We start from the raw sequence: 27325 nt of genomic DNA, 5'->3' as shown, positions 1-27325 counted from the left end.
TTTAAAGCTAAGCAGTTATATATAGTCAACATTTAATTTTCTAAAATAATTGGTCTGATTATTTTGATAGAATACTATATCAACCCTATTACTTTAGATTGTGGGACAGTTAGATTGCAAAAATGTCTAAACTGCAAATTTTGCGTGTGAAATCTGAAAGAAGAAAGACAAGACAAAGCGATCTTCTGTCAGAAGATGGGAATAAAAGGCAGGATCATGTGGACAACACTCTTAGGAAAGCAAAGCAACTCTGATTCATTCATGCTGTGTGTTTCAGAAAAATAGATGTGCGATTTACTTTAGTGAAACGTTTAGTATAAATTAAATTCGATTTTAGTTGATTGATGATGTAATGATAATAAAGTTTTAGGCTATTATTTGTGGAAAGAAATATGATGGTGCATCTAGTGATGGCAGCTCTTTAAAAGTATTTTTGTGGTAGTTGAAGAACTATGTAGAATAGGTTTGTACAGTGCTTTCGGAAAGTATTCAGACCCCTTCACTTTTTCCACAATTTGTTAAATTACAGCCTTATTCTAAAATTGATGAAATTGTTTTTTCCCCTCATCAAACTACACACAATACCCCATAATGACAAAGCAAAAACTGGATTTTAGAATTTTTGCAAATGTATTAAAATAAAAAATGGAAATATCACATTTACATAAGTATTCAGACTCTTTACTCAGTACTTTGTTGAAGCACATTTGGCAGTGATTACAGCCTCAAGTCTTCTTGTGTATGACGCTACAAGCTTGGCATACCTGTATTTGGGGAGTTTCTCCCAGTCTTCTCTGCAGATCCTCTCAAGCTCTGTCAGGTTGGATGGGGAGTGTCGCTGCACAGCTATTTTCAAGTCTCTACAGAGATGTTAAATCAGGTTCAAGTCCGGGCTCTGGCTGGGCCACTCAATGACATTCAGAGACTTTTCCCAAAGCCAGTCCTGCGTTGTCTTGACTGTGTGCTTAGAGTCGTTGTCCTGTTGGAAGGTAAACCTTCGCCCCAGTCTGAGGTCCTGAGCACTCTGGAGCAGGTTTTCATCAAGGATCTCTCTGTACTTTGCTCCGTTCATCTTTCCCTCGATCCTGACTAGTCTCCCAGTCCCTGCTGCTGATAAACATCCCCACAGCATGATGCTGCCACCACCATGCTTCACTGTAGGAATGGTGCCAGGTTTCCTCCAGACCGGACACTTGGCATTCAGGTCAAAGAGTTCAATCTTGGTTTCATCAGACCAGAGAATCTTGTTTCTCATTGGTCAGAGTCCTTTAGGTGCTTTTTGGCAAACTCCAAGCGGGCTGTCATGTGCCTTTTACTGAGGAGTGGCTTCCGTCTGGCCAATCTACCATAAAGGCCTGGTTGGTGGAGTGCTGCAGAGATGGTTGTCCTTCTGGAAGGTTCTCTCATCTCCACAGAGGAAATCTGGAGCTCTGTCAGAGAGACCATCGGGTTCTTGGTCACCCCCCTGACCAAGGCCCTTCTCCCCCGATTGCTCTGTTTGACCGGGCGGACAGCTCTAGGAAGAGTCTTGATGGTTCCAACTTCTTCCATTTAAGAATGATGGAGGCCACTGTGTTCTTGGGGACCTTCAATTCCGCAGACATTTTTTAGTACCATTCCCAAGATCTGTGCCTCGACACAATCCTGTCTTGGAGCTCTACGGACAATTCCTTTGACCTCATGGCTTGGTTTTTGCTCTGACATGCACTGTCAACTGTGGGATCTTATATGTGCCTTTCCAAATCATGCCCAATCAATTGAATGTACCACAGGTGGACTCCAAGCAAGTTGTAGAAACATCTCAAGGATGATCAATGGAAACAGGATGCAGGTGCGCTCAATTTCGAGTCTCATAGCAAAGGGTCTGAATACTTATATGAATAAGGTTTTTCTTTTTTTCTTTTTTTCTATAAATTAGCAAACATTTCTAAAAACCTGTTTTCACTGTGTCATTATGGGGTATTGTGTGTAGATTGATGAGGACAATATTTTAAATCAATTTTAGAATAAGGCTTTAACGTAACAAAAAAGTCAAGAGGTCTGAATACTTTCCGAATGCACTGTATGTTTACCTACTGATAGCTAGGTGTAATTCCAGCTAATAAATAACATGTTCAGGCTAACAGTCATCACTGAAAAGTACATTTCCTGAAGAAAATGTGGTGTGCTTGCTAGTTTGTATGGTTTTGAAATAAGTTATAGTAGTGGTGACTGATTATACTTAAAATAAAAGTAGGTAGATGAAAATATTGATTGATTGATTGATTGATATGATAGGATAGCCTGAACCTGTGGAAGTTGGTTTGGTGTATCTAGCTTGAATGGTTCAAAAGTTACAGTTAATCTTGGTGGGTATTATATGCTAATTCATGCACATTTAAGTAGTTATAATTCCTAGTGCAAACCAGAGCTAGAGCGAACAAGAGCTAGCTAGCTATGCCCAGGACCAGAGCTGGACCAAAGCTAGTGCAGACTAGAGCAGTAGTTTTGGTCAGTAAATCTGTGGCTATGGTCAGTATTTGTGGTTTTGTATTTGTGTTCAGTAGTTGTGTGGTTGTGGTCAGTTGTGGACAGTAGCTTTGTGGTTGTGGTCAGTAGTTGTGGTCAGTAGTTGTGTGGTTGTGATCATTATTTGTGTGGTTCAGTAGTTGTGTGTCTAATAGTTGTGGTCAGTAGTTGTGTGGTTGTGTTCAGTAGTTGTGGTCAGTAGTTTTGGTAAGTAGGTGTGTGGTTCAGTAGTTGTGGTGAGTAGTTGTGAGGTTCTGGTCAGTAGTTTTGGTCAGTTATGGTCAGTAGTTTTGTGGTTGTGGTCAGTAGTAGTGGTTTAGTAGGTGTGGTCAGTAGTTGTGTGGTTGTGGTCAGTAGCTGTGGTCAGTAGTTGTGGTCAGTAGTGGTCAGTGATTGTAGTCAATAGTATTGTTATTGTGGTCAGTAGTTGTGTAGTTGTGCTCAATAGGTGTGTGGTTCAGTAGTTGGGGTCAGTAGTTGTGGTCAGTAGTCTTGGGAAGTAGGTGTGTGGTTCAGTAGTTGTGATCATAGTTATGTGGTTGTGGTCAGTAGTTGTGGTTTGTAGTTTTGTGGTTGTGTCCAGTAGTTGTGGTTTAGTAGTTGGTCAGTAGTTGTGTGGTTGTGGTCAGTAGCTTTGTTCAGCAGTTGTGGTCAGTAATGGACAGTAGTTGTGGTCAATAATATTATGGTTGTGGTCAGTAGTTGTGGTCAGTAGTTGTGTGGTTGTGGTCATTAGTTATGTGGTTCAGTAGTTGTATGGTCAGTAGTTGTGTGGTCAGTAGTTGTGGTCAGTAGTTGTGTGGTTGTGGCCAGTAGTTGTGGTCAGTAGTGGTCAGTCGTTTTGGCAAGTAGGTGTGTGGTTCAGTAGTTGTGTTCAGTAGTTGTGTGGTTGTGGTCAGTAGCTAGTTGTGGTCAGTAGTTTTGTGTTGTGGTCATTCGTTATCGTTCAGTAGTTGTGGCCAGTAGTGGTGTGGTTGTGGTCAGTAGTTGTGGTCAGTCTAAACTACAGTTGTTGCGTGTGAAAACTGAAAGAAGTGTGATGAGAAGTGATCGGGTTAAATATGAAGCGAGTGAATGGAGCAGCAGGATCAACGTACATCCCGCCCTTCTCTTTACAGACAGGCAAACTTGCCAGTTGAGTTATTTAGAGGACGGGGCACGATCCTGAGAAGGAGGATGAAGCTAGTAAGCATTAGAACTCTTCTCTTTATCGTTCCAGGTCGTCCAGACCGGGAAGCGTTCAAAATCTTCTCTGTATCATTCCAGGTCATGCCATAATGTAGTTATTTTGGTAGATACTTCCCCCTATTAGCTGAAATCTGGGGGTTTTCAAAGCCATTTTAGCTGTCGCGCTAGCTGTTTGGTCCAAAACAGTTTCACAAATCAAGGGAATTTGTCACGCTATGAAGACATTGGCACATGTTGCTAGGCAACCACCATGTAGTTACCATTGCAGGCCTGCTCCCTCCATGGCTAAAGACAGTGTGAGAAACATGCTAACAAATGTTTGTGCTATGAAACTAAATAAATACTGCACTCTCTGACCCACAAAACGTCTCGAATAGGTTTGTATGTAGACCTACTGATAGCTAGCTGTAGTTTTATCTAATACATCAACTTTTCAGGCTAACAGTGATCATTGAAAAGTACATTTCCTGAAGGAAATGTGGTGTGTTTGCTAGCTTGTTTAAAAATATGTATGGTTTTGAAATACGTTATAGTAGTGGTAGTGTCTGCAGTAGTAATGGTGGTTACTGATTATGGTTGAAAAAGTAGGTAGATTAAAATATTGATTTAATTGATTTGATTGATTGATTGATAGGATAGTCTGAACATGTGAAAGTTGTTTTGGTGTCTCTAGTTTGAACGGTTGTTGGTGGGTATTCTATGCAAATGTATGCACATTTAGTAGTTATACATTTACATTTACGTCATTTAGCAGACGCTCTTATCCAGAGCGACTTACAAATAGGTGCATTCACCTTATAGCCAGTGGGATAACCACTTTACAATTATTATTATTTTAATTTTTTGGGGGGGTAAGGGGGGGGTAGAAGGATTACTTTATCCTATTCCAGGTATTCCTTAAAGAGGTGGGGTTTCAAATGTCTCCGGAAGGTGGTGAGTGACTTGTGTTATAATTTATATTACAGACCAGAGCTAGACCGGAGCTAGTGCGAACCAGAGCTAGCTAGCTATGCACAGGACCAGAGCTAGTGCAGAACAGACCAGTAGTTGTGGTCAGTAGTTATGGTCAGTAGTTGTGTAGTTGTGGTCAGTAGTTGTGTGGTCAGTAGTTGTGGTCAGTAGTTTTGTAGTTGTGTGGTTGTGTTGCAGGTTCTTTGGGCCCTACAGGATGGATGGTCAGTAGTTGTGGTCATACGTTGTGTGGTTGTGGTCAGGGGTTTTGTCAGTAGTTGTGGTCAGTAGGGGTCAGTAGTTGTATGGTTGTGGTCAGTAGTTGTAGTCAGTCGTTTTGGTAAGTAGCTGTGTGGTTCAGTAGTTGTGGTCAGTAGTTGTGTGGTTGTGGTCGGTAGTTGTGGTCGGTAGTTGTGGTCAGTAGTTGTGGTCAGTAGTGGTGGTCAGTAGTTTTGTGGTTGTGGTCAGTATTTGTGGTTTAGTATTTGTGGTCAGTAGTTGTGTGTTTGTGGTCAGTAGTTGTGGTCAATAGTGGCCATTAGCTTTGATAAGTAAGTGTGTGGTTCAGTAGTGTGGTTGTGGTCAGTAGCTAGTTGTGGTCAGTAGTGTTGTGGTTGTAGTCAGTAGTTGTGTGGTTGTGGTCAGTAGTTGTGGTCAGTAGTTGTGTGGTTATGGTCAGTATTTGAGGGTTAGTAGTTGTGGTCAGTAGTTGTGTGGTTGTGGTCAGTAGTTGTGTGGTTGTGGTCAGTAGTTGTGGTCAGTACCTTTGGTAAGTAGGTGTTTTGTTGTGGTCAGTAGTTTTGTCAGTAGTTGTGGTCAGTTGTTTTGGTCATTAGTTGTGTGGTTCAGTAGTTTTGGTAAGTAGGTGTGTGGTTCAGTAGTTGTGGTCAGTAATTGTGTGGTTGTGGTCAGTAGCTAGTTGTGGTCAGTAGTGGTCAGTAGTTTTGTGGTTGTGGTCAGTAGTTGTATGGTTGTGGTCAGTTGTTGTGGTCATTGTCTAAACTACAGTTGTTGAGTGTGAAAACTGAAAGAAGTGCGGTGAGAAGCATCTCCCTCCGAGTTGCCTTGGCAGGCCTGCTCCCTCCATTGTTAAAGCCAGTGTGAGAAACATGCTAACAAACATTTGTGCTATGAAACTGAATAAATACTGCGCTCTGACCCACAAAACGTATTTGCTAGAATCATGACAAAGCAAGGAAAGAGAACTTCAAAATGTTTTTTTTTTTATTTGCAGCTGATTTGTGTCAAAAGTTGCAGTGTTGCATTTACAGTGAATGGAATGTTGAAAATGATGATGTCACAATGGGGCCTTTAGAATGCTGAGGAAATCTCGTGAAAGTGGATGGAAGACAAAATGTGTTATAGCTTAAAAAGTAAAAAATATATCAAAAAATTGTATACAAGCACACTATTCCAGACCGATCTGCATGTTCTGAAGTTTGAATGACGTTTCTAGCTTATACAGTGTAGGAAGTATAGCGTTCCAAAGAAAAATAATATGTCAAAAACTTAAAATGGGGGTCTTGCTTCACAAACCCCATTAATAATACAGTGTAACTACAGTATAAAAGTCAGAAGTTTGTCAAATATTTAAAGTTGGCACTTTTGCTTCGCAAGCCCCATTAATGAATTAATTAATTAATTAATATATTACAGTGGCTTGCGAAATAATTCACCCCCCTTGGCATTTTTCTTATTTTGTTGCCTTACAACCTGGAATTCAAATGGATTTTTTGGGGGTTTGTATCATTTGATTTACACAACATGCCTACCACTTTGAATATATTTTTTATTGTGAAACAAACAAGAAATAAGACAAAAAAACTGAAAACTTGAGCGTGCATAACTATTCAACCCCCAAAGTCAATACTTTGTAGAGCCACCTTTTGCAGCAATTACAGCTGCAAGTCTCTTGGGGTATGTCTCTATAAGCTTGGCACATCTAGCCACTGGGAATTTTGCCCATTCTTCAAGGCAAAACTGCTCCAGCTCTTTCAAGTTGGATGGGTTCCGCTGGTGTACAGCAGTCTTTAAGTCATACCACAGATTCTCAATTGGATTGAGGTCTGGGCTTTGACTAGGCCATTCCAAGATATTTAAATGTTTCCCCTTAAACCACTCAAGTGTTGCTTTAGCAGTATGCTTAGGGTCATTGTCCTGCTGGAAGGTGAACCTCCGTCCCAGTCTCAAATCTCTGGAAGTCTAAAACAGGTTTCCCTCAAGAATTTCCCTTTATTTAGTGCCATCCATCATTCCTTCAATTCTGACCAGTTTCCCAGTCCCTGCCGATGAAAAACATCCCCGCAGCATGGGGATGGTGTTCTCGGGGTGATGAGAGGTGTTGGGTTTGCGCCAGAAATAGTGTTTTTGTCACGGTTCTCTAAGACCGAACCCAGAAGCAGACCAGGACAAGGTGAGTTGAACGAATGAGAGTGTTTATTTACAGATAAAGATGCAGAATAGTCCAGTAAACGGAGCGGGTGGCGGAGATGAGTAGGTGGTGGTGAAGTAGCAGATGAACTGATGGCACGGCAGGGGTTGGGTGAAGGTTCCGGGAGAATGACTGTAGACAGAACAAACGGAGGTAAGTACAAGGCAGGTCAACAAGGTGCAAAAAACAACAAAACTAACGCTAGTACTCTGAGGCTGATACGCTGGCAAAACATACTGTTTATGGCTAACGATCCGGCAGGGAATGGATGTTAGGCCAGAGCCTAAGAAGGGTGATGATCAGGACCAGGTGTGCAGATTGCTGATGGGATGCAGGTGCGGAAATCAAGAGAGCTCCCCGGAGCGTTCCAGAACCCTCGGGAAACTGGAGATCACGAACATAAAAACTAGTCCACAGACAGGACCCGACTCAGACTGCCGGGATCGTTACAGTACCCCCCTCCGGCGAACGCCACCGGGCGGACTCCCGGAGCGCCAGGATGGAGGCGGTAGAAGTCACTGATGAGGTCAGCATCTAGGACCTGTCGCCGCGAATCCAACTCCTCTCTTCAGGACCATACCCTCCCAGTCCACGAGATACTGGAAACCACGGCCCCGCCGTCTGGAATCCATGATGCGTCGCACCGTGTAGGCAGGACCACCTCCGATCATCCGAGGAGGAGGAGGAGGAGGCGGAGGAGGCAACAGAGGACTGAGGAAAACAGGCTTGAGGCAGGAGACATGAAAGGTGGGATGGACTCTGAGCGTCCTCGGGAGTTTGAGTCGAACTGCCACCGGATTGATCACCATTCTCCACCACAAACGGACCAATGAACTTCGGTAACAACTTCCTAGACTCAGTCCGTAGGGAAGATCCCGTGTGGCCAACCAGACCCTATCTCCGATGGTGTAGGTGGGAGCGGGGATCCGGCGACGATTCGCCTGGAGCTGATACCGGTCCGAAACTCTAAGGAGTGCTTTTCTGGCCCGATGCCAGGTCCGGTGGCAACGCTTAATATGGGCCTGAACAGAAGGCACTGAGAGCTCCTTCTCCTGAGAAGGGAACAAGGGAGGTTGGTAGCCATACAGGCACTGGAAGGGAGACATCCCAGTGGCAGATGTAGGGAGAGTATTGTGGGCATACTCAACCCAAGGCAACTGAGAGACCCAGGAGGTGGGGTTGGAAGAGGCCAGGCAGCGTAGCGTGGATTCCATCTTCTGGTTGGCTCTCTCCGCCTGACCATTAGATTGGGGGTGAAAACCAGATGTGAGACTGACTGTAGCTCCAATGGCCAAACAGAAGGACTTCCAGACAGCAGAGGTAAACTGAGGGCCACGGTCGGAAACGATATCACTCACCCGTGCCCTGAAAACCTCCCTAACCAGGATCTCGGACGTCTCCGAGGCAGAGGGAAGCTTGGCAATTGGCACAAAGTGGGCGAACTTGCTGAATCTGTCCACGATAGTCAGAACGACCGTGTTCCCTCAGAAGCGGGCAACCCAGTGACAAAGTCTAGGGCCAGATGCGACCATGGTCGCGGGGAATAGGAAGGGGGTGAAGTAGTCCAGAGCTGGGCCGATTGGTACTCTTATTCTGCGCACACACTGGACAGGCAGCAACATAACCCCGAGTATCTCGGCCATGGCAGGCCACCAAAAACGTCTGCGAAGAAACGCCATCGTCCGAGCCACGCCAGGGTGACAAGCCATCTTGCTGGCGTGGGACCATTTGAGGACCGCAGGACGAACCGACTCAGGCACAAACAACCGACCGGGTGGACCGTTACCGGGACCGGGCTGCGTCCGAAGAGCCGCCATCACCTCCTCCTCAATCTTCCACCTAACAGCTCCCACGACGCAGTTCCGGGGAGAATTGTCTCGGTCTTGGACCCACTCTCCTCCGTCTTGGAGAACATCCGAGACAAGGCGTCCCGCCTTGCCGTTCTTAGATCCAGGTCGGAACGTCAGGGAAAAATTGAATCGTCCGAAAAACAACGACCACCTGGCCTGACGGGAGTTGAGACGTCTAGCCGATTGCACGTAAGCAAGATTCTTGTGGTCAGTCCAGACAATAAACGGCTGCTCCGCCCCTCCAACCAGTGGCGCCACTCCTCCAAGGCAAGTTTCACCGCGAGAAGCTCCCGGTTACCCACATCGTAATTCCTCTCCGCAGGCGAAAGGCGACGAGAGTAGTAGGCGCAGGGATGGAGTTTACTGTCCGTGGAGCATCGCTGCGACAGGATGGCGCCAACTCCCACATCAGACGCGTCCACTTCAACGACGAACTGGACGGGCCGTGTCCGGTTGAGAGAGAATCGGTGCGTTGGTGAATCGCCTCTTCAAATCCAGAAACGCTCGATCCGCCTCCGGATTCCACTTGAAGCTCCTGATACTGGAAGTCAAGGCCGTTAACGGAGCGGCCACACGGCTGTAATCCCGGATGAATCTGCGGTAGAAATTCGCAAACCCCAAAAATCTCTGGAGCTGCAATCTCGTACCGGGCTGGGCCCATTCCAGAACCGCTCTAACCTTCTCCTGGTCCATCCTAATCTCTCCCCTGGAGATGATGTACCCGAGAAAGGATGTCGTGTAGGGCGTGAAACTCGCACTTCTCGGCCTTCACGAACAGGCGATTCTCCAACAATCGCTGCAGAACCTGCCGGACATGCTGGACGTGGTCGGAAGGTTCCTTCGAGAAAGATCAGAATGTCATCCAGGTAAACAAACACAAAGAGACCGATCATATCTCTCAGGACGTCGTTCACCATACTCTGGAATACCGCTGGAGCATTGGTCAGTCCAAACGGCATCACCCTGATACTCGAAGTGACCCATCGGTGTATTGAACCCCCGTCAACCACTCGTCTCCCTCTCTCTGATCCGGACCATGTGATACGCATTGCGTAGGTCTAGCTTAGTGAACACCGTAGCACCCTGTAAGGAGTCGAAGGCAGAACTCATCAAGGGCAGGGGATACTTGTTCTTGACCGTGATGTCATTCAACCCCCGATAATCAATACACGGTCGAAGAGAGCCATCCTTCTTACCCACAAAGAAGAATCCTGCCCCCAGGGGTGATGACGAGGACGAACGAGACCAGCAGCTAGGGACTCCTTGATGTAGGTCTCCAAAGCCTCACGTTCAGGGCGGGAGATACTGTATAACCTTCCCTTGGGGTAGACAGCTCCAGGGAACAGGTTGATGGCACAATCATATGGTCGGTGGGGAGGGAGTGACAGAGCCTTCTGCTTACTGAACACTTCCCCCAAATCGTGATATGTCTCGGGAACCAGGGACAAATCTGGGGGTTTAGCCTCAATCACCTGACTGGGAACCGAATGGGGACAGGCAGTCTTGAGACAGTTAGCATGACAATCAAGGCTCCAACTCGTTACCTTGCCCGTCACCCAATCGAACGTGGGATTGTGTTCCTTCAGCCAGGGGTATCCAAGGACTAGAGGAACATGGGAAGACGGCAGAATGAAGAATGAAATCATCTCCGAATGATTCCCCGACAACAGCATCTTAACCGGTTCAGTCCTCATCGTGATACGTGCCAGACTACTGCCGTTCAGAGTGGTCGCTTCAATGGCTTCCGGCAATTGCTCCTTGGAAAGCCCCAGCTGTTCCACCAACTCGGCATCAAGAAAGCTTCCATCGGCACCTGAATCGACAAAAGCGTTAATCGCTAAGCTCTGATTCCTGTTCACAAGGGTAGCCGGGAAACGGGGTCTGACAGAGGTACTGAGAGGTTGAAACTGGCTCGCTAAAAGTCCTCCCAACTTTGGCGAGCCGGGCAGTTTGACGACCGCCGGGAACAAGTGGAGATGTAATGTCCCGAGCTACCACAGTAGAGGCAACAGTTGGTCTTACGTCTATGTTGACGCTCCTCCTTGGTTAACCTGCTCGCCCCACTTGCATGGGTTCAGAATCGGGAGAGAGAACCTCTCCCCTAATCCTTTGTGGTGGAGAATGATCGACGTGTTCTGGTCCACCACCCGACCCGACTGGGAACTGAGAAGCTGATCGATTGGACGGACCCCATTGCTTCTCCCTCCTTCGCTCTCGGACTCGATTATCCACCCGAATAGACAAGGCTACCAAGCTGTCCAGGTCACTAGGCTCCGGATAGGAGATCAACTCATCCTTGAGCTGCTCCGACAGACCCTGGTAAAAGGCCGCTTGCAGAGACTCCTCATTCCACCCACTCTCCACAGCCAACGTCTTGAACTCGATCACGAAGTCGCCACGCTGCGAGTTCCCTGGCGAAAGCGAAAACAGGCGCCTAGCTGCGTCCCTCCCTCGGACGGAATGGTCGAAGAGCTTCCTCATCTCGGCCGTGAACCCCTGGTATGAAGCCATGCAGGGATCCTGTCGTTCCCAAACGGCTGAAGCCCACTCCAGCGCTCGACCACGCAGCAACTCAATCACAAAGGCTATCCTAGCCTTGTCTGTGGCATAAGAGTAGGGCTGTAGATCGAACACTAATCCACACTGCATAAGGAAAGAACGGCATCTTCCCAGCTCCCCCTCATATTTATCCGGCGTCGGAACCTTGGGCTCACGGAAGGACACCGCTCCAGAAGCGGCAGGCGAGATGGGTGAAACCGGTAGTGGATCCTCCACCGAACATTGCGTTGGTTCTGGGCCTCCGTCAGACCGGTAGAAAGGTTCCGAACTGACAACGCGATCTCCTGTAGTACCGTGCTATGATGGCCCAACATCTTCTCCTGATGGGTAATGGCATGGCGAACAGAGTCCAGGTCCGCTGGGTTCATTAATGGCCGGATCGTTCTGTCACGGTTCTCTAAGACCGAACCCAGAAGCAGACCAGGACAAGGTGAGTTGAACGAATGAGAGTGTTTATTTACAGATAAAGATGCAGAATAGTCCAGTAAACGGAACGGGTGGCGGAGATGAGTAGGTGGTGGTGAAGTAGCAGATGAACTGATGGCACGGCAGGGGTTGGGTGAAGGTTCCGGGAGAATGACTGTAGACAGAACAAACGGAGGTAAGTACAAGGCAGGTCAACAAGGTGCAAAAACAACAAAACTAACGCTAGTACTCTGAGGCTGATACGCTGGCAAAACATACTGTTTATGGCTAACGATCCGGCAGGGAATGGATGTTAGGCCAGAGCCTAAGAAGGGTGATGATCAGGACCAGGTGTGCAGATTGCTGATGGGATGCAGGTGCGGAAATCAAGAGAGCTCCCCGGAGCGTTCCAGAACCCTCGGGAAACTGGAGATCACGAACATAAAAACTAGTCCACAGACAGGACCCGACTCAGACTGCCGGGATCGTTACAGTTTTCCTTAATGGCCAAAAAGCTCAATTTTAGTCTCATCTGACCAGAGTACCTTCTTCCATATGTTTGGGGAGTCTCCAACATGCCTTTTGGCGAACACTAAACGTGTTTGCTTATTTTTTTCTTTAAGCAATAGCTTTTTTCTGGCCACTCTTCCGTAAAGGCCAGCTTTGTGGAGTGTAATGCTTAAAGTGGTCCTATGGACAGAAACTCCAATCTCTGCTGTGGAGCTTTGCAGTTCCTTCAGGGTTATCTTTGGTCTCTTTGTTGCCTCTCTGATTAATGCCCTCCTTGCCTGGTTCGTGAGTTTTGGTGGGCGGCCCTCTCTTGGCAAGTTTGTTGTGGTGCCATATTCTTTCCATTTTTTAATAATGGATTTAATTGTGCTCTGTGGGATGTTCAATGTTTCAGATATGATTTTATAACCCAACCATGATCTGTACTTCTCCACAACTTTGTCCCTGACCTGTTTGGAGAGCTCTTTGGTCTTCATGGTGCCGCTTCCTTGGTGGTGCCCCTTGCTTAGTGGTGTTGCAGACTCTGGGGCCTTTCAGAACAGGTGTATATATACTGAGATCATGTGACACTTAGATTGCACACAGGTGGACTTTATTTAACGAATTATGTGACTTCTGAAGGTAATTGGTTGCACCAGATCTTATTTAGGGGCTTCATAGCAAAGGAGGTGAATACATATGGACGCACCACTTTTCCGTTATTTATTTTTTAGAATTTTTTGAAACAAGTTATTATTTTCATTTCACTTCACCAAATTGGACTATTTTGTCCATTACATGAAATCCAAATAAAAATCCATTTCAATTACAGGTTGTAATGCAACAAAATAGGAAAAATGCCAAGGGGGATGAATACTTTTGCAAGGCACTGTACATCACAAGAAATACACTTAATTTATATATACAGCATAGAGTACAGGTCAAAAGTTTGGACACACCTACTCATTCAAGGGTTTTATTTTATTTTTTACTATATTCTACATTGTAGAATAATAGTGAAGACATCAAAACTATGAAATAACACATATGGAATCATGTAGTAACAAAAAAGTGTTAAACAAATCAAAATATATTTTATATTTTATATTCTTCAAAGTAGCTTTGCACACTCTTGGCATTCTCTCAACCAGCTTCATGAGGAATGCTTTTCCAACAGTCTTGAAGGAGTTCCCACATATGCTAAGCACTTGTTGGCTGCTTTTCCTTCACTCTGCAGTCCAACTCATCCCAAACCATCTTAATTGGGTTGAGGTCGGGTGATTGTGGAGGCCAGGTCATCTGATGGAGCAATCCCTCACTCTCCTTGGTCAAATAGCCCTTACACAGCCTGGAGGTGTGCTTTGGGTCATTGTCCTGTTGAAAAACAAATGATAGTCCCACTAAGCGCAAACCAGATGGGATGGCGTATCGCTGCAGAATGCTGTGGTAGCCATGCTGGTTAAGTGTGCCTGGAATTCTAAATAAATCACAGACATGGTCACCAGCAAAGCACCCCCACACCATCACACCTCCTCCCCCATGCTTCACGGTGGGAACCACACATGCGGAGATCATCCGTTCACCTACTCTGCGTCTCACAAAGACACAGCGGTTGGAACCAAAAATCTGGACTCATCAGACCAAAGGAAAGATTTCCACCGGTGTAATGTCCATTGCTCGTGTTTCTTGGCCCAAGCAAGTCTCTTCTTCTTATTGGTGTCCTTTAGTAGTGGTTTCTTTGCAGCAATTCAACCATGAAGGCCTGATTCACGCAGTCTCCTCTGAACAGTTGATGTTGAGATGTGTCTGTTACTTGAACTCTGTGAAGCATTTATTTGGGCTGCAATCTGAGGTGCAGTTACCTCTAATGAATTTATCATCTGCAGCAGAGGTAACTCTGGGTCTTCCTTTCCTGTGGCGGTCTTCATGAGAGCCAGTTTTATCGTAGCACTTGACGTTTTTTGCGACTGCACTTGAAGACACATTCAAAGTTTTCCAGATTGACTGACCTTCATGTCTTAAAGTAATGATGGACTGTCGCTTCTCTTTGCATATTTGAGCTGTTCTTGCCATAATATGGACTAGGTCTTTTACCAAATAGGGCCATCTTCTGTATACCACCCCTACCTTGTCACAACACAACTGATTGGCTCAAACGCATTAAGAAGGAAAGAAATTCGACAAATTAAACTTTTAACAAAGCACACCTGTTAATTGAAATGCATTCCAGGTGACTACCTCATGAAGCTGGTTGAGAGAATGCCAAGAGTGTGCAAAGCTTTCATCAACGCAAAGGGTGGCTACTTTGAAGAATCTCAAATATAAAATATATTTTGATTTGTTTAACACTTTTTTGGTTACTACATGATTCCATATGTGTTATTTCATAGTTTTAATGTCTTCACGATTATTCTACAATGTAGAAAATAGTAAAAATAAAGAAAAACCCTTGAATTAGTAGGTTTGTCCAAACTTTTGAATGGTAATGTATATCACAGGACATACATAACTCTAACTCCTGTCATTTTTTTTATCTTGCAGAGCCCAATGAAGAGGTTTCATCTTCACTGTGAATGAGGCTTACAGAAGGTGTTTTTTTATAACATAGATTTAAAATACTTATATGGTATACGTCTCCTCAGAATGTCAAACTTGATCTTATAACTAAACATTTCACTGCTAGTTTACACCTGTTATTTACGAAGCATGTGACAAATACATTTGATTTGATGCTTATTCCCGCATGACGTCATTTGTAATTGTATGATTCATACATTTCATATTAATTTCATATTTCGTTTCATGTTCCAGTACAAAGTTTGTCGCATAATCTTCTAAAAATGTATTAATTTTCAAAAATGTAATTTTGTCAATAAAATTTTGGTCCACGTTTTATGCAGATTTTCATTTAAGTTTGGGGAATAAAACAGTTCTCTATCTTTCTTTATGCTGACATTCTATTGTGTTGTTCAGTGTTTTTGCATGGTGACACTGTGTGAACCTGATGCATTTCAAAAATAGACAAGCTTCTCTGTCTCTTTCACCTCGACAACAATTGAAACAAGGGGAGTGCATTTCACATGCCTTCACATTGCACATTTCACACACATGTGCCTTGATCTCAGTGTTAATGCTTAATTATTCACTTTTTAATGATTTATGATTATATTACTTCTGTTCTGTGCAGTGTCAATGCATATGCTCTATCATTGGGTTGGTGCTTGTGAATCCCTGAAGTAGCCAAAGCCATATTTACCATATTAATTTAGTTTACTTTGGTTGCTCTTATAGATTTGGACTCTTGTACAGAAAAGGAACAAGGTTATTGTCTTTTTATAGTCAAGCAGACATGGGTCCGTGAAAGAAAGCTCCAATTGCCAGGGGATTAAAAATCCATGTGGTATAGTACTGTCTGCAACGAATATTGATATAAAGTAATACATTTAGACATAAAATATTAAATATTGATATAGCCTACATTACAGCCGCACACTATCGGTCCTATTCAATCGCGCTTCCCGCAATGATACGCATGCAACGTGCCTAAATATATTTTATATTTGAGATTCTTCAAAGTAGCCACGCTTTGCCTTGATGACAGCTTTGCACACTCTTGGCATTCTCTAACAACCAGTTTCATGAGGTAGTCACCTGGAATGCATTTCAATTAACAGGTTAGCCTTCTTAAAAGTTAATTTGTGGAATTTATTTCCTTCTTAATGCGTTTGAGTCAATCATTTGTGTTGTGACATTGTAGGGGGGGTATACAGAAGATAGCCCTATTTGGTAAAAGACCAAGTCCATGTTATGGCAAGAACAGCTCAAATAAGCTAAGAGAAACGACAGTCCATCATTCCTTTAAGACATGAAGGTCAGCCAATATGGAACATTTCAAGAACTTTGAAAGTGTCTTCAAGTGCAGTCGCAAAAACCATCAAGCGCTATGATGAAACTGGCTCTCATGAGGACCACCACAGGTTTGGAAGACCCAGAGTTACCTCTGCTGCAGAGGAGAAGTTCATTACAGTTACCAGCCTCAGAAACTGCAGCCCAAATAAATGCTTCAAGTCACAGACACATCTCAACATCAACTGTTCAGAGGGGACTGTGTGAATCAGGCCTTCATGGTCAAAACCACTACTAAAGGACACCAATAAGAAGAAGAGACCTGCTTGGCCCACCGTAAAGCATGGAGGAGGAGGTGTTATGGTGCTTGCTGGTGACACTGTCTGTGATTTATTTAGAATTCAAGGCACACGTAATCAGCAAGGCTACCATAGCATTCTGCAGCGATACGCCATCCCATCTGGTTTGGGCTTAGTGGGACTATCATTTGTTTTTCAACCCGACAATGACCCAACACACATCCAGGCTGTGTAAGGGCTGTTTTACCAAGAAGGAGAGTGATGGAGTGCTGCATCAGATTTTTTAAAAACATTTTAGTCATTTAGCAGACGCTCTTATCCAGAGCGTGCATACATTTTCATACTTTTTTCATACTGGCCCCCCGTGGGAATCGAACCCACAACCCTGGCGTTGCAAGCGCCATGCTCTACCAACTGAGCTACACGGGGCCCTAGCCTCCGCAATCCCCCGACCTCAACCCATTTGAGATGGTTTGGGATGAGTCGGACGGCAGAGTGAAGGAAAAGCAGCCAACAAGTGCTAAGCATATGTGGGAACTCCTTCAAGACTGTTGGAAAAGCATTCCAGGTGAAGCTGGTTGAGAGAATGCCAAGAGTGTGCAAAGCTGTCATCAAGGGAAAGGGTGGCTATTTGAAGAATCTCAAATATAAAATATATTTTGATTTGTTTAACACTTTTTTGTTTACTACATGATTCCATATGTGTTATTTCATAGTTTTGATGTCTTCACTATTATTCTACAATGTAGAAAATAGTAAAAATAAAGAAAAGCCCTTGAATGAGTAGGTGTGTCCAAACTTTTGACTGGTACTGTATATACAGTGCATTTAGAAAGTATTCAGCCCCCTTGACTTTTTCCACATTTTGTTACGTTAGAGGCTTATTCTAAAATGGGTTAAAGTGTTTTTTCCCCCCTCATCAATCTACACACAATACACCATAATGACAAAGGAAATTTATAATAAACAAAAAAACTGAAATATCACATTTACAAGTATTCAGACCCTTTACTCAGTACTTTGTTGAAGCACCTTTGGCAGTGATTACAGCCTCGAGTCTTCTTGGGTATGACACTACAAGCTTGACACGCCTGTGTTTGGGGTGTTTCTACCATTCTTCTCTGCAGATCCTCTCAAGCTCTGTCAGGTTGGATGGGGAGCGTCACTGCACAGCTATTTTCAGGTCTCTCCAGAGTCTCTGAATACTTTCCGAATGCACTGTACATATATGGTCCTCTGTAGCTCAGCTGGTAGAGCACGGCGCTTGTAACGCCAAGGTAGTGGGTTAGATCCCCGGGACCACCCATACACAAAAATGTATGCACGCACGACTGTAAGTCGCTTTGGATAAAAGTGTCTGCTAAATGGCATATTATTATTATTATTATTTATTATTATTGTCAAGAGTAGTAGGCAAAGCCCAGACAGGATTGTTCAAAACCGTATTTTTTTTTTTTTGACTGTCCATTTTGCCATGTTATTCAATGCATTTCTCTGGCCGATAGTAGTAACGGCCAAATTCAATATTTTATCAAATAATTGTTTAATATATTTTTGGGATACCTAGAGGGGTCAACCCCCCTCCCCCCCACGGCTTAGACTTTTAATAATTAAGTGCCAAATAAAGTAACTGGGTTGACCGTAACAGGGCTGATGATTTCTTCTCACATCAGCCATGGATCCCCTTGTGACAGGGGGAATGGAAGCTTGTTGTGTGCAACAGGGAGAGGCAATTGAATGCCAGCTTCACACATTTTTTTGTTATTGTTAAAACATTTCTAGCCTGTCTTTATATCGGTAAATGAATCACTCATCACATGAAATAAATAATAATCTACAGAAATGACTTTGTCAAAGCAACTAAATAACTAGGGCTTTACAATGATGGTGACACTTGAGACATTTTGGGATTAAGTAGGTTAAAACTTCATAGACATTTTAGCAAGCCTTCATTCATTTTTAAAATCTGAATTATTGAATTCTCTATGTGGTCTATAATAAAGGGCACTTCATAGGGTTTCCCGAGTGGCACAGCAGTCTAAGGCACTGCATCGCAGTGCTTGAGGCGTCACTACAGACCCGGTTTTATAAAAGCCCCTGCAGCAGTCAAAAGAGCAGTTGGGAAAATTGCAGGTATAATGGAAAATGCACCTGTGGCGCCAGGTATTGTAGGCCTTGGTGTAAGTGCTAGGAGGGAACTCAATGTGATGGAAAGGAGTGCAGTAGAGAAATTGAGTCGTTTGCATGCTTTCAGTGCAACATAACTGTTTTTCATTCTGTGGCCTACTCCGTTACAGACGAAGTAACAATGCTGCACTGCTGAAGGACGGGAGTTTTGTTGATATTCAAGAACTGGTGATAAACTGTGCTCCAGACCTCCATCACTGCTTATGTGAAGGTACAAGCATTGTGTTGACAAAGTCCCTTAAACCCCAAACGCTATCCATCACTGATGCAGAGTTGGATATGCAGTGCACATTTCTTGTTGAGGTCAAGAGCAGGGACACAGTACATGCTGTATTCAGTGATGATACACTGCAGAAGGTTGTTAAAGTTCATTGTCAAGGAAAAACATACATTGCCACAATGACAAATGCATTTGAAACAGATTGAATGTGCCGCTTAGTTCACAGAACCGTGTTTATGTGAGTAGCCTCTAATGTCTGTTAGTGGTTTGGACTCTCAGCAAGGACTCTCAGGAACAAGTATGTTTTATTTTTCCCTCTACAACGCTCACAATAAGGGACTGTGACAAAACCGCGATTGAAAGCAATGCAGATATTTTCTACACACACAATTATTACCTGATAATCTTCTCTGATGTTTTCATGAACTTTCCAATACTTTGATTTCCCTGTAGCTCAGTTGGTAGAGCATGGCGCTTGCAACGCCAGGGTTGTGGGTTCGTTTCCCACGGGGGGCCAGTATGAAAATGTATGCACTCACTAACTGTAAGTCGCTCTGGATAAGAGCGTCTGCTAAATGACTAAAATGTAAAAAATTTAAATGATGCATTTCAGACACTTAATATAATATATTCAAGTCATTTGAAATGTCTTATTAGCCTTATAAACATAGAAATGTGGTTGCTGTTTGTGCTAGAATGTTTAAAAAAAAACTAAATTAAAAACATATCGGAGAAAGAGAGAGAAACAGCCAGCCAGCCATATTATATTAAACTTGCTACCATCTTTGTACCTGAAGTATGGTCTGGATGGTACAGTGCTTTACACTAGAACCGCCTTTCAGCCTATAAGTACCTGCTAGAGAACGTTGCCAGGCGTTATCTTTAGCATATGCATCAGATGCATATCAACCCAAAGGTGTGCAAACATAAGCACCAATGTTTAATAACTAGTGCATAAACTATTGTAAAAGATTAATTGCATGAAGAAATATTTGTGTAAATATATACATTTTAAAAACAATAGTTATTTGTTTAGATAGATGTTTTGTATAATTCTACAAAGTCCTAGAAAAAACGTAGGCCTGTAGACTATTTCCGTTTCCCTTACAATAAAAACATTACAGCGTAATCCATTTGATGAACTTTATTTGTAGATTTGATTAGTAATAGATTTATAGTAATTAGTATAGTGTAGTGTAGGTTATTCGTCGGTGTTACCGTCAATCAAGGAGTCTGCTTAGGCTGTATCGTGTTCAAAGGCCTTTATTCAAACCACGAGGTTCCAGCGTAAGTACGGACACAATGTCCGGAGAACCAGACCCAAATAAATCTTGCTGTATTCTAACTCTTCGTCGCTGCTCCCCCCTTTATATAGCCTTCCAAGAGTTGAATAGCTCCCTCTACTGTTCAATCCCCGTATCTTACCACCCACTTCCTGTCTGTCATATGTGACGTCACGCTAAAACCTTCCCTCTTGATAGCAATAATCAACCTTCCATTTCTTCCTGAAAAACCTTTAACAAAGACATAATTTTAATACACTACATATTCCCCCCTTCGAGACAAAACTAAAAAGTCTCGACAACAATAGGATTATGACCAGTAACAATTTATCTTATTGAGTCTCTTTAACCTTAAACCAAAAACATTCTTCTCTAGAGTGTAAATACCTTTCTATGAAATAACTGTTTATGAAGTATGAATACATTACTATGACATATGAAGAAATCTCTATGGAGTGTAAGAGCGAAAAACTATCCGGCAGCCATCTTTTCAGATATCCATCCATCAATCAAGACAGTAAAATTCTCTTACGGTCCCTCTGCCCCAGGCAACCACCTCGGTACTCCAGATAACCTCATAAACCATGTAAATACATTTGAAACTATGATGCAATTAAATACACATGTAAGGCCCTGCAAACAAAATCCTATCCATAAACATCCACTCTAAAGGCTGGTCAACCCATTGGACCTCAAAAGTGGACCTCTCCCTACCTAGACTTTCTGTCCCTAAGCATTCACCGAAATAAACAAAAACATCTAAGATCCTTACATGTAGTCAATAACATCAAACATCATTCTACAAAAATTAATACCTAAAAATATGACACAATTATGTATTACACATGTCTATATTTCATTGCAGACACTGGAATGTAGACCACTACACTTCATCTCCCTGTAGTCCCGACTTCCAATGGATTTGTTGATGGAATCGGCCACACCCTCCTTGTTTCATCTCCTCCAGTCATATTGTCGTTTCATATTGTCTTTGTTTGAGTATTTCAATCTCCACATGTCATCCAAATGCTTCTGGAAGAAAAAGAAAAAGACCAAACAGTATCTTTTCCAAAAAAAACACTTTCAAATTAAACATCAATATCCACTACGACTATAAAACTGATATATAAATGATGCATGAATCACATAAACCCATTCCCCCCTTGATTCATAAATCATACTACAAATCACACTAATATTAAAAAATTGAAACATGATCACATAATCAAAAAGGATATTTATCCATCAGTAGTCCATCTAGATCCCCTCGTCCATCTTCGTCCAGATCAGGAACAATCAACAACGGCATCTGAGTGTTGTCTCCAGGCATCACAACACCAACCCATCTTAATATCATAGCTTTTGCAAAGGTCAGTAACAAAGTACAAAAGCAAAACATGACACACAACGCTATCAGAGCTGCGACTAAAATCTGAACCATCACTGCTCCTATTGGGCCTAACTGATCTTGCAACCAAGACTTCGCTGACCATCCAGCTTTCTCAGATCTTCCAAATGCATCCCTGATATTCTTCAAGGCATCGATAACACTCGTGATATTATCGGTACTATCTGGGATCAAAGTATAACAATCATCCCCCCGTCAGATTCATAGCCAAACATAAGCCACCTTGTCTTGCCAAAATATAATCAAGAGCCATGTCATGTTTCAACAACGTCAGTCTGTGACTTCTTTGAGCATTTGACAGAAGGTGAAACCCTCTTATTGTTTCATTTGCAAAGCCCTGCAACGTATATGTAATATTATCAATATGATCTGCTAAGAATGTTACACCATACCATGGAAAAAGACCAAGTCCCCACTTCTCTCCCAGACTTATTCTCCAATGGTAAGCTTCAAGATTAGTAAATTTAGCCATGTAATGTCTTTTGTTCTAACATTGGTGCTAACACTATTGGATCCCTTGTAATCGAATGCGATATATTTATGGCTTTACCAACTGTCAATGTTGAAAGAGTTAAATTGCTTCCCACTGTTGTTCTAACAGACTGACGTGTTGGTGTTATGGTTGTTACTTCATTCCTAGTTTTCGTAACGTTTTGGTCTGACTTTTCTCCTAACTGGTCTAGGCCTATTTTGTCCAACCAAATCACTAGCTTCTCCTTTAACAGAGTTGCCCTTGGTGGCCTCTGCTGCTTCACATCCCACTGAAATATTCCCTGTTGCTTCTGGGACGTATTGGAAATCAATTTCTCCAAATCCTCTTTCCTTTCCATCCCCTGCATAGTCATCTCTGGCATCAGCAGAAATGTCACCATTATCAATGTTAACCCCAACACTGACAATCTCTCCCTCTTCCTGTTCTCCCCTATCTCCATCCTCTCTCTCTGCACGTGGTACCTCTTCTGTAGGTGCTTTAACACAATGTGACAAATGATACCACGTAGGAGACCCCTTAACCTGGACAGCTGTTCCAGTACTACGAACCACTTCAAATGGTCCTTCACGACGTTCGTTATACCACTTCCTCCTGAATACCTTTACGAATACTTTGTCTCCCGGTTGTACTGTATTCCTTTTATCCTCCTCAGGCGCCTTCTGCACCTCTTCTTGTCTTTGCCTGTCAGAAACATATGTGGACAACTTTTTATGAAAATTGGCCATATATGTAACGTACGCTCTCATTTCATCTTCCAACAGGGCCAAGCTTGGACCCTTTCCGCTTGTTCGCAAACAAGGCGTTGGCATCCTTCTTCCTGTTACCAACTCATGGGGTGTCATCGTAGATCACGTAACTCACTTGAGCGACACACCATTAGTGCTAAAGGAAGCGCCGCTATCCAGTTTAGACCTGTATGTTGACAAATCTTCACAATGCGATTTTTCAAGACACCGTTCATTCTTTCACATCCCCTGACTTTGTGGGTGATAAACTGCTCCAAGACGTTGCTTAATTCCCAATTTTTGCAACATCAATTTTACTGATTTATCCACAAATTCTCTTCCATTGTCTGAGGATATTCGATCGGGTAATCCCCACCTGCTTATGACTTCTCTACATAAGAACTTGGCAACCGACTGAGCATCCTTACGCTTGGTTGGACAAGCTTCCGTCCATCGTGAAAATCTATCTACAACCACCAACATGTATCTTTTCCCATCAACTGGTTGTATCATATCAACAAAGTCAATTACCAACTCACGCATAGGACCCCTGGGTGTAGGAATGTAACCTGGATGAACAGGTATCCCTCTTCGAACATTATTTTTAAGACAGATGGTGCATCTTCCTATCAAATAATCAATTTGTTCAAACAAATATGGAGCCCAAAAACCATATTCCTTTGTGATCTTTCTGTGAACCTCCCCCCTCGCAACATGAGCTAAGCCATGTGCTTCTTGAATCATCAGACCTAAAAGGTCTAGAGGCGCTACTATCAACCCCTCATGGTTTCTCCACAGACCAGTAACATCTTTGACCGCTCCTCGGTCTAGCCATAGCTGTTTGTCGATCATAGAAGCGGCTTCTTGCATCAAAATTACATCTCGAACCGTAATTTTGTCTTCCAAGTCCACTACATGAGTGACCAGAAAAACTTTACCCAATTTATCCGCTCCTGCGACGGCTTTTGCAGCTTCATCAGCAGCTTTGTTCCCTTGTGTCACTCTTGACATATCTGTCTTGTGAGCTGCACACTTAGCTATCGCTATCTCTGTAGGTTTCATCATAGCATGCAACAATTTCATGATTTGTGCATGATGTTGTATCGGAGAACCATCCGATTTCTTGAACCCTCGACCTTTCCATACCGCCCCAAACAAATGACATACACTATGTGCATATGCTGAATCAGTGTATATGGTTACTCGCTTACCTTCCGCTAACAAACATGCTTCTGTTAGCCCCACAAGTTCAGCAAGTTGTGCAGACGCAGGCTGTGGTATTACTTCAGCCTTTTCAACAACAAATCCCGTCCCTCTGCCTCTAACTACTGCATAACCAGCACATAACTTATCTCCCACCCGATAGCAAGACCCATCAGTCCAATACTCCAGGTCTGCCTCACGTAACGGAAAGGCTTGCAAATCTGATCGAAGCCTCGAATATCTCTCTGCCTCTTGGACACAATCATGTGGCTCACCATCCTCGGAAGTTGGTAAACTCTCGGCTGGATTTACTGTATCACATCTCACAAGGGTGACATCCTCCTGCTCTAAGAGTCTATGATAGTCTCTGAGCCTAGGCATAGTCAATGTATACTTCCCATAGTTCAGAAGATTTCTGAGACTATGATGAGTAAGAATTGTCACGGGGTAGCCCATCGTGACCGATGATGCTTTGTCATACATTGAATATACCCCCACCATTGCTCTGTAGCATAGTGGTAACCCTAGTTCTACCTCTGAATAAGCAGTAGAGTAGTAGGAAATAGGCTGAGGATTCGTCCCCATGCCTGTCGGTTGACAAAGAACCGCACATGCATATCTACCTCCAGTAGAAGTAGACACATATAGCAAAAAAGTTCTTTGAGTAATCTGGTAATGCAAGTGCAGGTGCCTCCTGCAACCTCTGTTTGATCGTTTCAAATGCCACCTGACCTTCCTGTGTCCAGGAAAGATTGCTATGGAGTTGACCACTCTCAGTACCCCTCACCATAGCCCTCAATGGAGCCATCAAACTAGTATAATCCTCTACCCAAGCTGAGGAATAACCAGCAATACCCAGAAATGTCATCATTTCTCTGACTGTTCTAGGTTTTGGAGCCTTACGAATAGTTTCCACCTGCTTGTCCGAAATGTTTCTGTGGCCATGAGTTATGTTTTGACCTAAATATACAACTTTCTCCTGACAATATTGCAACTTTTTCTGTGACACCTTGTGTCCCTTTTCTGCCAATACCTGTAGTAATTTAATTGAGTCCCTATGACATGTTTCCTTATTTTGTGAGCAAACCATTATATCATCCACGTACTGAATGACAGTGCTCTGCAATATCTGATCTATCCCTACCAAATCTTCCTTCAGTACTTTATTGAAGATATGCGGCGAATGCCGGTACCCCTGTGGCATTCTATTGTACTCATAGAACTGTCCCTTATAGGTGAACCCAAATAAATCCTGACTCTCTACACTAAGTGGAACACTGAAAAATGCTCCACATAAGTCCAGTACTGTAAAATGTGTCGCATCCGGAGGAACTTGAGCTAACAAGGTATGAGGATCTGGCACTTCTGCTGGAAAGTCAATCACTATCTCATTTACTGCTCTCAAATCATGAGCTACACGATAACTTCCATCTGGTTTTTTTACAGGCCACAAAGGCGTGTTACTCCGAGGGTGTTTTGTTGTCTTTAAAACCCCCTACTGTCGAAAGTCCATCAATTTGTGGTTCAATCCCTTTGATTGCTTCCTCTGTCAATGGATATTGATTTTTCCATGGAGGTTTGGCTCCTGGTCGAAGTTCAACCTTCACAGGTTGGGCTGATTTTACAAGTCCAATATCAGTACTATGTTGAGACCACAACCCTTCTGGAACTTGTTGCAACATCTCCTCTTTCATAGGATCTGAATCAATCTTCATATTGCAAATAGATTCATGTGTCATTCCTACAGCCTGTGGCTCTCCTTGTCCTTGAGCCGAAATCATTATTTTAAGAAATCGTTGATCTTCACTTCTCCAGATCGCCAAATTTTCTTTCGTTGGTCTGAAAGTAAGTTTCTCTGCTTCTGTCATCATTTCTCCTATTTGCTTTTGCTCATAGCCTTCTGAAACCAACAAGGTAACATGTGGCACACTCTTCTCAATCTCAAATTCTCTATTCAGATAATCATCTGTGTTTATCTTCATAGCTGCTCCTTGTGGTCCTAAAATAATGCAACTTGAGCTAAGTTGAACATTCTTCGGCTGATGACTCAACCATTCCTCTGAGTGTGGTTGAGCAGCATTCTTGAAATATTTGAGCGTACAATGGAATGGATATTCCGGAAGCTTCGCATCCGGCATATTTGCAACAATAAATCTTTCCCATATCTTAGCCTGCTTCATAAAATCTTCACTGAGATTTCCAATCCAGAATACTGAAGACGAATCCATCTCCGTCATCATCGACAATTGGTAAACCCTTTCCTTTGGCATTTCTATCAGACAGCCGTCTGGTGTACATCTGATTGTACAGTTCAACTTACACAAGGCATCTCTTCCCAATAATGCAACAGGTGTATGTTCTGATACCAGTATGGGTATTTTAATTTGTGATCTTTATAGCAGAGCTCAATTGGTTCCGTAAGAGGAATCAGCTGTTTTACTCCCTCAAATCCGATTGTCCTAACAAGTTGATTGGACATAGGGAGATGTGTAGCATCTTCAGGTCGAACACAGGTGAACGCAGCTCCGCTATCCGCCATTACTTCCAATGGTCGGTTGTTTATTTTCACCTCAATTGTTGGATCTCTTTCCGGTCCTGACGCTACCAGCTGACACCCCCCTTTCGGATCATCTAGGCACCCTAGAATCCTGGCTCCGGACCCCTGTAGGGGTTCACCGGTCCTCCAGATGCTCTTGCCTGGCCCCCGGTATCCTCCTCTAAAATTCCCTCTGTCTCCTCCTGACGAATTGCACCCACGGGCCCAGTGACCAACCTGTCCACAAGTAAAACATGCTTCTGAACGTTGCTGGAAGGATGACTTAAATCCTCCTCTTCCTCCGAAGTCTTCTCGTCCTCTTCCTCTCCAATTCTGTGTCTGTCCAGACATTGGCTGGGGATATGAATCAACTGGTCCCGCCATGGGTGACTGATACAATTGCGGTTGGAACTGTTCCGGTTGAAACTGTGGCAGTGATTGTTGGTTTGGTGCACACTGACTCTGCATAACCAAAGCTTGTTTCTTATCCTTTTTATTCTCTCCCAGGTGTATTAGATTAAGTTTCCTGAGAGTTTCCTCGTCCTGCTCTTTCTGGTTGAGTTCCTTCTTCCTGTACAGATCCACTTGATGAGCTATGTGATCTGTATAGACCCCTTTTGTCATGCTTCCAAGTCCAACCACTTCTGCCAGTTTGCTTCTTACTGGTGCGGGCAGTCCCATTTGCAGCTTAGCTCTCAAAATTGACTGCTCAATTTGACTCACATCTGGATCATTTCCAGTAAT

General features: G+C 43.5%; 1 protein-coding gene across 4 annotated transcripts in view; it reads left to right on the top strand.

Annotated features, from left to right (window-relative positions):
• The window catches only part of si:ch211-180a12.2, a 74531-nt gene extending 59208 nt beyond the window's left edge, over positions 1-15323 (top strand). For all 4 annotated transcript variants that reach the window (XM_041884720.2, XM_041884709.2, XM_041884714.2 and 1 more), the window contains one exon: positions 14923-15323. In XM_041884720.2, the coding sequence (XP_041740654.2) occupies positions 14923-14954 (32 nt within the window). In that variant the 3' untranslated portion in view covers positions 14955-15323. The remainder of the gene's footprint in view (positions 1-14922) is intronic.
• Positions 15324-27325: the final 12002 nt, after the last annotated feature.

The sequence above is a fragment of the Coregonus clupeaformis genome, chromosome 1, assembly GCF_020615455.1.
Source record: "Coregonus clupeaformis isolate EN_2021a chromosome 1, ASM2061545v1, whole genome shotgun sequence".
NCBI lineage: Eukaryota > Metazoa > Chordata > Actinopteri > Salmoniformes > Salmonidae > Coregonus > Coregonus clupeaformis.
This window is presented reverse-complemented; position numbering and strand designations above follow the sequence as displayed.